Here is an 11,663-nt window from a genome sequence, read left to right on the forward strand (position 1 = left end):
AGGACTGGTCTTGCTGCTTAGCCTCTCTATTTGGGCTGCCGAGAAAAGGAGGACTTCAATCCCCAGGCCTACAGAAGCATTACTTGCATTCAGACTTTAATTGACACATTGCATATTGCCATCCTCCCACAGAGGAGAGAAGGATGGTCAAACAGTCTGGTCACTGGCCTAAAGACCTGCCTAAATTGAGGACACCTGGGTCGTGCATCTAATCTTTTTTCTGGTTTCCTTCATCTGTTTAAAAAAAGGGATAATGGCATTTTCTTACCTATTGGGACTGCTAGGAGACATTAGACTCTCAGACACACCAGTCCCACTGCTCTCACTGACTTATGGGAACAACAGCTTTTCCCACTGACCTGTGTGCTGACATCTAATTATTTTCCACTACAACAGGATATGAAATTGGGTCACCTCCTCTCAAGTTCCCTGAAGGTAATTTTACAAAAGACTGTAAAAAACAACTATAACCAGAAGTGACTTGCTGCAGGAAAAAAAAGACCCATATTTACTTCAGAACTGGCTCTGGTGTGAGCATGGTACAGTCAATCTCCAGGATTTGCTCCTCTTGTATAAAGTGCTGTCTCCATGCCTGGATGATGTTGTTCTTCAAAGCACATCCCACAGGCCCAAAGTCATACAGACCGCTGACACCTGCGGGGAGAAAAAAAAATATATATATATATATGGTAGGTGAGAGATCATATGAACATGCACCATTTGGAGGAAATACCTCCCAGTTCAGTCTTCCCACCACTTGGTTTAAGTTTGAGGTCATTTTCTGAGCATAAACTGCTTTGTGCTAAACTGAATAAGGAGTGTGGCTCACTATAGAGTGTTTTTTATATAAAGACCCATGCCATAAAGGCTGAAAGTAAACACTATGAAGCATCTAGATGGACACTACCTTACATTATTCAGTACAGTTTTGCTGCAGAGTACACTGGGGCCTCGAATAGTGGTAAAAGCTGAAAGTGATAAACGCATGCATTCTACAACTGCACAAACCACACGCCCTTCTCTGATGGATTATATTTTGTGACCAGTTTCATTGCAAAAACCTATTTGAAGGAGGAATCTGAATACAGAAGAGATTATAATGCATACTCCAGAGGGATATTTTATTGTCACCAATAAAATGTGTCTGCCAATCACCAGTTTAGACACAAAAATGAAAAAGAAAAAAGAAGCCAATAAAACAACCCAAAATATTTATTTTACTACCATAGTTTAAAAAAAGAGCCGTAACCGTCCAGGTACCGTGCTACCTCCTGAGGAGCCTCAAATCAGCTCTCTGAAGAGGTTTACCAGTCACATTTGTTCACCTGTTCAGTAAGGTTCACTGACAAAGTTCATTAAGGTAACAGGTTCTGAAGTTTGCAGTAGTTTTGAGTAATGTTGTCTTGCTGAATAAAGCCCAAATAAAGATGATGAACAAGGTGTAAGCAAGCTGATCAGCTCCTTAATGAAAGGGCACCCTACCCCACCCTGCAAAGCAACCATCTTCTGCAGCTTAAGGCTCACAACTTAACTCCATTCATTTGCATTCAGAAAACAAAAGGCAAAATTTGAGCCCTTCCACCTGCCCTAGGTTTTCCTCTTAAGGAGGGGGAAACCTTCGAGAGGCTTACATGCTCAAGCAGGAGAAATGTTAAAGCCAACTTTTAAAAAGTCCTCTCATGTTGCGTTAACATAACATCCAGAGGATACAGCATTTCACACACTGCTAGAAAGACTAGAACATCATCCTAAAGGCATTAAAATTTAAACTTCTTCAAATCTGTACCTCCATAAATTGAAAAAGCTTGATCATAGAAAAATCTCCTTTTCAGGGTGTCTTCCATTTTAATTCTGTCCACAATGTCATCTTTGGGCTGTAAGGCTAGCTCCTGTAAGTAAAGCAAACCAAAAACCATCACAACTTTCAGTTTCTGGTAGTGGACAAATCCTCCTCATTCACCATTATGAGTCAAAAGCCTGTAAAGACCATTTTGAAGCAAAGTTATCCTGCCAACATGTTCATTTTCAAGAGGGAAGGTCACACTGAGATTCACGGGCTCAATTATGAACACGATCACCCGAACGCAGCGCTTCAGACACTGGAGGTGAACTCATCTGCCCTTACTTTCAGACACCTAAGCCTGAGCGAGTCATCCTCAGTGCCCTTTACAATTAGTAGGGAGAAATGGCAACTTCCAAAGGGATTCTTCTGATCTATTTCTGTCTCTTGACGATAAAAGGAGTTGAAAGTGACTCTGTCAGACTACAGATATCTAAGTTTTGGTATATTTGCATCTTTTCAATCCTTCATTTCAGAAACATTTTAATTTGGTTATCAGGAGAATAGCATCTTTCTTGTTCTCTGCCAAAGGTACGTCTTTAGCTACTTACACAAAGAATGCCTATATACAAAATGTAGGACTCTCCTACCATCTGAGAGACGTTATAGTTACAGAGTGCCTAAATGCACTGACTGAATTCTAAGAAAATGTTTTACAGCAGGCTCACTGCTATTTTATCCAAAATCCTGTTAGGCAGAGCAATTACAGATACACATCTATTGGTTTACCACAGGAGGGCCTAGACAATAACGGTTTTACATAAAAACATTATTTCACCATTAGGTTTCAGTAATTGTTGGTACGTATTCGACAAAAGCAATGCAGACAGAACAATTGTTTTTGACTCCACATTCAGCATCTGAGGGACTATTTACGTGATCTGGACTTCTGCAGCCAACCCCGTTAGTAAAGCCAACAGACGTGAAGGGAGATTTTCTTCAACACAGACATTTTAACAACTGAAACAGGGTTAAATCAGTAGGTTCAACAAGTGAACTCAGATCTTCCAAAGTGGATAATACCATCATTTTGAACAGCCTTTCGTAACTAAAAGTATTGTAAGACCAATATTTTCAAACCTTTTTTTTAAGGCATCTAGAGCAGCACACAAATAAACATGGCCTGCATTGAACCTCTGCAGCTTCCTCTAACATAGGCCAAAAGGTAAGTATGCATGAGAGACAGAGAGCATGCACAAAAAGGGAATGATTCTGTTTGACACGCACTGCCCAAAGGTGTAGGATCACATTTCACAGTCGCCAGGGTTTCTAACAGAAAGGATAGCTGTTGCCAAAAGAGAGACAGGAAGGTGACAGTGACATTGTCCAATTTTGAACTGGAAAGGAGAAACGGCCAGTAGTCTAGGGGGAACTGGAAAGGGCAAGGATAGTTCCAGAGCTCCTACTACCTACAGAGAACTGCTAATAAACTGACTGTTGCAGAAGTCAAAGGGATAGTCTCCTCCATCTGCCTTCAAAGAGCCAGGAAAGCCTGCGGTAGCCTTCAAGGGGAGAAGGACCCAGTACAGGAGCTGACTTATCTACTGACTTAAGAACAGATAGGGCTTGAGGACAAAGCCAAGGAATCTTAAGCACAAAACCGCTCTGCACTGTTCAAGGCTTCAAGATCAGAGCCACTCTGCTATGTTTAAGTAGGAATCATAGGGCTTGAAAAGTGTATCTGCAGCTGCTAAAGCTAATGAGCATTTGCACTCCTGCATTCTGCAAAAGTTGCAAGCATTGATGGAAACACGGTCAGGAAGGATTGACTATACTGGAGCACCGCACTCACAAGCACAGATGCTGCTTTTGCAAGGTCATTCTTGCACTAACAGGGATACAGCCCACACAAATTGTGTAATTGGCAAGCACGCCTCTATGCTGCATCCTTCAGGCACTCTTCCAACAGAAAGGTGGGGCTCAAAGGAACATCAAGACTCCTAACCTGCCTCGCTGCTTCTCTCGACGTCAAGTTTCTGAGAGCTGGGAAACAGAATTGGGAAAGAGTTTAGATACTATTTACTGCAGAAAGACTTAGCCATGAATAAAGCCCAGATTTCAAAGCATAGTTCTGCGCTGAATAGTGAGTAAGTAAAAACAGCATCATCTTACTTGGGCTAGATGTATGCAAGCAGCTAGTCATAATGCTGAGCTCAGAGAGAACGCTACCTGTTCACCCCAGATGACTTTGCAGACTGAACAGGGTGAACTGGTTTCAACTCAGGAACTTACATTGTCAAGTAAGTTTCAAGCACTGGTGTAAAATCTGCTTTATTTTACTTTTTTCTGAAGACTACCACTAAAGCACAATTATAATCATTTCTTTATGAAATAAAAACTAGAAAGAACCTAGCACTTTCCTAGGTGAATCTGCAGACCTGACATTTTTTACGCTTCGGGAGTTTCTTGTAGTTTCAGTCTGTGGGTGGAAAGAAGGGGATGGAAGCCTAAAGGCTAAGGAAGTGTGTTTTTGCTTGTTTATTGATCTAGAAAGAAAATAAACTTGAAATTCCACATTTTCATTTGTGGAATGATATTTCAGGCACAGCCGCATTTAAAAAAAGGGGGTAGAATTTAAAAACATCCCTCTCCGGAAGGCGGCAACAAGCTATAGGCCATTTGAAATGTTTCCAAAACATTGATGAAATAGTAGCACCAGAAACACTTTTCTTTAGAAAAGTGTTCACTGCGAGTTTGGGAATTCAAACACTGTACAAAGAATCTGAAGATGAAACTCACTACAGCCAACAGCATTTTGCATTTCTCTCATTGCACATAGAAGGATGTTCAGAGTAAACAGAGATGGGTGACACATATACTGAATTTCACCTTTGTCTTTTAATAACCTGAATTCCGATTTATTGCTTCATTTATTGCTGATTTAATGCTGTCTAGTGTCTTGTTGGAAAGACTCCCCTTTAAATTATTTCAAAACTGAATTCCAACATGTACCTGGTTACAACTGTTTAGCCTGAATCAATACTGTAAAACAGTACTAGTTAGAGATTCCAAGGCTTTTCAGACAAAATGGTGGAACTCAAATTTAGTTTCCAGACTCACCTTGGCTTCTAGGACCCTCTTCCGAGCTTTGAGCTCTGCTACAGCTTTGTCTATATCCACTTGGGGAGCCTTCTCTTCCTTCAGCTTCTTTACCAGTTCACCCTGGAAGAAAGAGACAAAACACGTGATGTAGATTCTTTTTTGAATGCCATAGAAAAGAATTACCCTCCTTTCAGCTTCCCTGGTAATCCAAAAAAAGAGTACTTTGTCCTGCATCTCCACACCCCCTCCGCCTTCCCCCCATCCCAACCCAGGTCTCAAGAGGTTGTTTCAATTGGTAGAACCGAGAGACACTTTCTATTTTGAGAGTTAGCAGAAATGGACGTCATTAGAGAAATTAAGAAGCAACTTCCCCCCCGCACAACCAACTGTTAAATCCCTGACCTATTATTAAATCTCAGGGTGCAAATACACCCTTGTATGCACCGCTACCAGTGAAATCAATGACAACAGATTTCCACAAATCCTACTTTTCTTTGAGGATGCTTTTCTAAGTGGATTCTCAGATAGTTAATAAGGGCTTTGTGCTCTCTTTCTCAGCAGAGATATTAATAAGACTTTTTTCATCTACCCCTTTCCTTTTCTTCACAATTCATGGCTATTTTAGATCTCTATTCCTCTATCAAGTTTAGTCAAAACTGGCCAACAAGTACACAATTTACAATTTTTTCAAAGAAACTCTCCTAGAAGCTAAACATTTTTAGTCTAATGTCCAAGCAAAGATGACACTACATTACCTGTAAATACTATTACTGTTATTAAGTCCTGTCCAGCATCTTTTGAAAAGAATGTTAAAAAAAAAAAAAAAAAAAAAAGATGCCCAAATACTTCAAAGCAGCAAAACCTTGTGGAGAGCTTTGACTGAGGTCTTGACTACAGGCAATCCACCATCATCTTGCTAAGGTACCACAAAGGTCTCTTTGCCCAGCGAGGACTTTTGTCCCAGGGAAGCTGGGAGTTGGAGGCCTGTGGCTAGTGGTGTCCCCCAGGGGTCAGTCCTGGGTCCAGTCTTGTTCAATATATTCATCAATGACCTGGAGGAAGGGACAGAGGGCACCCTCAGCAAGTTTGCTGATGATACTAAACTGGGAGGAGTGGCTGACACACCAGAAGGCTGTGCTGCCATTCAGAGGGACCTGGACAGGCTGGAGAGGTGGGCGGAGAGGAACCTCCTGAAGTTCAACAAAGGCAAGTGCAAGGTCCTGCACCTAGGCAGGAATAACCCCATGCACCAGTACAGGCTGGTAGAGGGGTTGACCTGCTGGAAAGTAGCTCTGCCGAGAAGGACCTGGGAGTGCTGGTGGACAACAAGTTAAACATGAGCCAGCAGTGTGCCCTTGTGGCCAAGAAGGCCAACGGTCTCCTGGGGTGCATTAGGCAGAGTGTTGCCAGCAGGTGGAGGGAGGTGATCCTGCCCCTCTCCTCAGCCCTGGGGAGGCCTCACCTGGAGTACGTTGTCCAGTTCTGGGCTCCCCAGGACAAGAGAGATGTGGCACTCCTGGAGAGAGTCCAGCGGAGGGCTACCAAGAGGATTAGAGGGCTGGAGCACCTCTCCTATGAAGAAAGACTGCAAGAGCTGGGCCTGTTCAGCCTCGAGAAGAGAAGATTGAGAGGGGATCTCATCAACGTGTACAAGTATCTGAAGGGGGAGTGTCAAGAGGATGAGGCCAGCCTCTTCTCCGTGGTGCCCAGCAACAGGACAAGAGGCAACGGGCAGAAACTGAACCACAGGATGTTCCATCTGAACCTGAGAAAAAACTTCTTCACTGTGAGGGTGACAGAGCATTGGAACAGGTTGCCCAGAGGGGTGGTGGAGTCTCCTTCGCTGGAGATATTCAAAACCCGTCTGGATGTGATCCTGGGCAATATGCTCTAGGTGACCCTGCTTGAGCAGGGAGGTTGGACTAGATGATCTCCAGAGGTCCCTTCCAACCTAAACGATTCTGTGATTCTGTGAAGCGGGACAGGTAAGCAAGTCTGTGAAACAATTAACCCCTAAGTACCCAACAGCACGGTTTTCAGAATACGTTTTTCTGCAGCTATGACTTGCTTGGCCTTGGAGATAAATTAACAATCTCCCCTTCCATCCGCTCTTCTTTGGCCAAAACCAAGGACTACCTTGAATTACTGAGGAGGACAAAGGAGCAGCCTCAGGAAGAAAAAGCACAGGGATGTCAATGCCTTCCCAAGTAGGATGCTCTAAATTCAGCATCTTTCCTGTATCTAGCCTTTCCCCATTAAATAAAAAGAAGAAGAAAAAATTCCCCAGCCCAAACAAACTACAACACTGATCATTTCTACAACACTAGCTTCTTCAGAAATTCTGAGGTTTTCCTACATTAATATTACAGGCACTAAGCACCAATAGAGAAGAGAATACATAGGTTGCCATTCAGCAATCCAATTATAAAAGCTCGTTCCAAGTGTTTCAGAAACTCAGGGATTCAAAGGCTAACTTTACTAATAAATGGAAGACAAGTCAAAAGTGACTGCATTAAAACAAACATTCACAAACAAAAAAAAAAGAATCCTGTCAGACGCCCTAATCCTGTCGGCTACAAGAAGAGAGCAAATCTGCTGTTTCCTTCCCGTTAACTAGTTCCACTAAAACATCAAAGTTTCACTCTAGAGCTGAGGACTTGAACTGCCATTCCTGGGAAACGTGGCAGAGGGAGGGATCTGATTTTTTTTTTCTTTTAAAGTAGTAAGTCCAAATTGCCTTTGTTGAGCTAGGGGGTCAGCAGTGGAAAAAAACATCAAGGCAACAGCAAAGCAACTACTGCTGAGTCAACAGAGCTATCACCCTGCTCTTTGCTGGGCATCTAAAAGCAGCATACAGCAACTCTTTGTCCTGACCTATAAGTAAAACAGTATTCAGACATACACAATAAAAACAAAAAAACACACAACTGAAGCAAACAATTATGTTTGCTGACAGGACTCAATCTAATTAAAGCTACAAACTTGAGCCCAGCCCAGAGGAGGAGTGCACAGCAGCACTCGATGTGGCAAATTTTGCTGCAGCTTTGTCCCACAGAACAGTAAAGCAGAGGGATCCACCCCCGGATCACGGCAGCCTATTGCATCAGGCACTGCTGCAGAAAGATACACTGCTCACTTCCCTCTCCATAGATTAAGATTCCCTTAGCAGGTTTAATTAAACTGCTTCTACACTTCTCCAAGGCCTGATAGACAAGGTCCACTGTAATAAAAGATACCAGCTACCCCACTCTTCCTTACACTCTCCCTTTCCTCCTGCATAAACTTCTTACCGAATTACTATTGTAAGCTGTACATCACAACATTCGTGGTTCTAGCTATATATATATATATATATTTATATATATATTCACCTATAAACCTTTCCTTGGCTCCCCACACTTCTGTTCCAATCCCATAATCAGTTACAGAGAAGAGGGGTATTTATATTTAAAGGGAAGATTACAAGATCCCTGCTAGGGAATTTTAAAATAAATTGGCTAGTTCTAGACATCCTTTTATTTACAAGGAGCTCCCCTGCCAAGGCATTATGCTGTATAATGATTCATAATAAAACTCATTGAAATGCTAGTATAATTAGAGGACCTTAAATCCACTAATTTAATGGGAAAACACATGCACAAATCTACCAATACATGGGACACACACGTAGCTACGTGTGCAGCTGAGCATAAGACTATGGATTCAGCCACGTAAAGGAGACGTGAGGAACCCACACACAGAGATCTAGCAATAAGGGGAAATTTCAAGTGCTGTAAGCAGGCTTCATAGCCTTACACATATACAGCAAGGTGACCAAGATCTAGATTCACCTATGAAATAGAAGCAGAATTAAATCCTTCTCAGGTAAGGAGGAAACTAAAGATAGTAGCTTCGCCTGTAAATGAGACAAAAAGAGAAAGCTATATAGCCCCACCTAATAGGAGACATCTACATATTTAGACATATAAGGAGGATGAAGTGCAAAACGTACAAAGAAATGAACCTTCCTTACCGTACCAGGCAAATATGTCATTATAACAGGTTATTCTTTACCTCCAAGACCTAACACAAACTCAGCTCTAAAGAGAAGTCATCATGTGACTTTATCAGATGAGGAAACCTATATAGTGCTTTATAAAGAAAACATGAAGAGCCAACTCTGGGGCCCTAAAAGCATGACAAAGTCAGCCTTAGCTAGGAAAGAAGGGTGCATTAAACCCAGCTGAGAAGCAAAGAGGAGAGTCTAGATACCCTGACACATAGATCCAGTTCTGCAAGATACCTCTACACACCATCACTGTGGGGAGGGGAAGGGACAGTCCTGCAGGGAAGCTTGCACATGGAGCCACCTACACACTCCACACCAATCCAGCTCTCTGCAGCAGAGTAAAACCCACCCGAGAGAGGAGACACACACAAACCCACCCAAGGGAACTTACACCAGGGGAAAAAAAAAAACACAGGGCAAAACCACAGGGACCCACGGGCCAGAAGGACACCACTACAGACAGTCCAGGGTAGGGGGACACACATTTGTCCACAGCTCAAGCCCACAGGGCATGACAGTGCCCCACAGGCTTGAGCTATAGGGTCACAAGCAGGCCCTACAGGGCAGAGAAGAAACACTTCAGTTCGTCTTCAGGGGGACAGAACCACAGAGCACCTCCCACACAGGCAGGTCAGGTCCTATGGGGCAGGAAGGACCACTGCAGCCTGCCTTTGGGGACATGCCCCCAGAGACACAAGCCAGGGTACCTGCACACTGCAAGGTCACAGCCAGGCCCTGCAGGGTGGAAACGCTCTGGTGCGGGGCCCACAGGCAGATGACCCAGAGGAACGGGGACTCCTACACAGCTAGAGCACCCCCCCCCAAGCCAGGTCCTCCTCAGAGAGACCCCCCCCCACCGCAGCGGGAAAACCTCCTCAACCAGGTCTCCCTCAGGACCACCCTCCCCCACTCCTCACCCAAAGCTGGGTCCTCCTTAGAGGAACCACCCCCTCAGCAGGGCCCCCTTAGCCTGGACACCTCCCCCTCCTCAGCAAGACCCCCCCCCCAGCCTGGACATCCCCCCTCAGCAGGGTCCCCCCCTTCAGCCAGGTCTTCCTCAGAGGGACCCGTGCCAGCAGGACCCCGTGAACCTGCACACCCTCCCCCTCCCGTGGGACCCTCCCCCAGCAGGACCCCACTGAGCCTCCCTCAGTGGGGTCCCCCCCCCACCTGGACACCCTTCCCTCAGCAAGACCCCCACCTAGCAGGGCCCCCCTCAGCCTGGACACCCCCCCCCAGCAGGACCCCTCCCCAGCAGGACCCATCAGCCTGGACACCCCCTCCCCACCAGGACCCCCCCAGCCTGGACAACTGCCCCCCAAGCAGGACCCCCCCCCCCAGCCTGAACACCACCCCTCAGCAGGGCCCCCCTCCCAGCAGGACCCCCTCAGTGGTGTTCCCCCCCCCCCAAGCAGGACCCCCTCAGCCTGGACACCCCCCTCAGCGGTGTCATCCCCCCCACGCAGGACCCCCTCAGCCTGGACACCCCCCTCAGCGGTGTCATCCCCCCCACGCAGGACCCCCTCAGCCTGGACACCCCCCTCAGCGGTGTCATCCCCCCCACGCAGGACCCCCTCAGCCTAGACACCCCCCTCAGCGGTGTCCCCCCCCCACGCAGGACCCCCTCAGCCTGGACACCCCCCTCAGCGGTGTCCCCCCCCCAGCAGGACCCCCTCAGCCTAGACACCCCCCTCAGCGGTGTCCCCCCCCACGCAGGACCCCCTCAGCCTGGACACCCCCCTCAGCGGTGTCCCCCCCCCACGCAGGACCCCCTCAGCCTGGACACCCCCCTCAGCGGTGTCCCCCCCCCAAGCAGGACCCCCTCAGCCTGGACACCCCCCTCAGCAGTGTCCCCCCCCTCCCCAAGCAGGACCCCCTCAGCCTGGACACCCCCCTCAGCGGTGTCCCCCCCCCAGCAGGACCCCCTCAGCCTAGACACCCCCCTCAGCGGTGTCCCCCCCCCACGCAGGACCCCCTCAGCCTGGACACCCCCCTCAGCGGTGTCCCCCCCCCCACGCAGGACCCCCTCAGCCTGGACACCCCCCTCAGCGGGGCCCCCCCCGAGCCACGTCCCCCCCAGCGGGACGCTCCTCAGCCGGCTCCCGCACTGTCCGCCCCGTTTTTCCCTCAGCGACACCCCCACCCCGCCCCAGCCGGGTCTCCCCCCCCCCCTCCAAGCCGGGTTCACCTCAGCAAGGCCCCCCCCTCCCCCTTCCGCGGCCGAGTCGCTCCCCTCAGCCGGGCCGGGCCGGTTTACCTGGTGCCGCACCGCCTGCCGCAGAGGCGCGAGCAGCGCCTCGGCTTGCGGGCCGTCCATGGCGCTGGGTGCCGGGGGGGCGGCGGCGGCGGGCCGGGAGCGGAGCGGGGCGGCGGGCGGGCGGGCGAGGCGGCGCAGGCGGCGCAGCAGGGCGGGCAAGGCGCTACGAGGCGGCAGCGGCATGGAGAGGCGCGGCGCGCCGCCCTGCCCCCCCCCGCATGATGAAATCCCGCCCGGCGTAAAGCCGGCCCGCGCCCCGCCGCCGCACTTTCCGCACGAGCCGACGCGACGCCGGCGGCGGCAGCAGTAGCAACAGCGCGGCCGCCGCGGTGGTGGTAGCGGCAGCAGCAGCAGCGCCGCCCGCCCCGCCGCAGATTCGGCACGGCGCGGGGCGGCGAGGCGCGGCGCGGCCGCCAGGGGGCGAGCGCGGCCGCACTCCTCCTCCCTCCTCCTCCCCCCCCCCCTCCTCCCACCCG

The 11,663-nt window shown here is 48.5% G+C and overlaps 1 protein-coding gene across 1 annotated transcript in view; it reads right to left on the reverse strand.

Moving 5' to 3' along the window:
• Positions 1 to 11,398, reverse strand: part of GARS1 (glycyl-tRNA synthetase 1) — a 32,217-nt gene extending 20,819 nt beyond the window's left edge. The window contains exons 1-4 of the mRNA XM_068934150.1: positions 11,188 to 11,398; positions 4,901 to 5,002; positions 1,787 to 1,889; positions 513 to 654 (exon numbers count right to left, since the gene is read on the reverse strand). Coding sequence (XP_068790251.1) covers positions 513 to 654; positions 1,787 to 1,889; positions 4,901 to 5,002; positions 11,188 to 11,370 — 530 coding nt within the window. The 5' untranslated portion in view covers positions 11,371 to 11,398. The remainder of the gene's footprint in view (positions 1 to 512; positions 655 to 1,786; positions 1,890 to 4,900; positions 5,003 to 11,187) is intronic.
• Positions 11,399 to 11,663: the final 265 nt, after the last annotated feature.

The sequence above is a fragment of the Struthio camelus genome, chromosome 2 (genome assembly GCF_040807025.1).
Source record: "Struthio camelus isolate bStrCam1 chromosome 2, bStrCam1.hap1, whole genome shotgun sequence".
In the NCBI taxonomy this organism is placed as follows: Eukaryota; Metazoa; Chordata; class Aves; order Struthioniformes; family Struthionidae; genus Struthio; species Struthio camelus.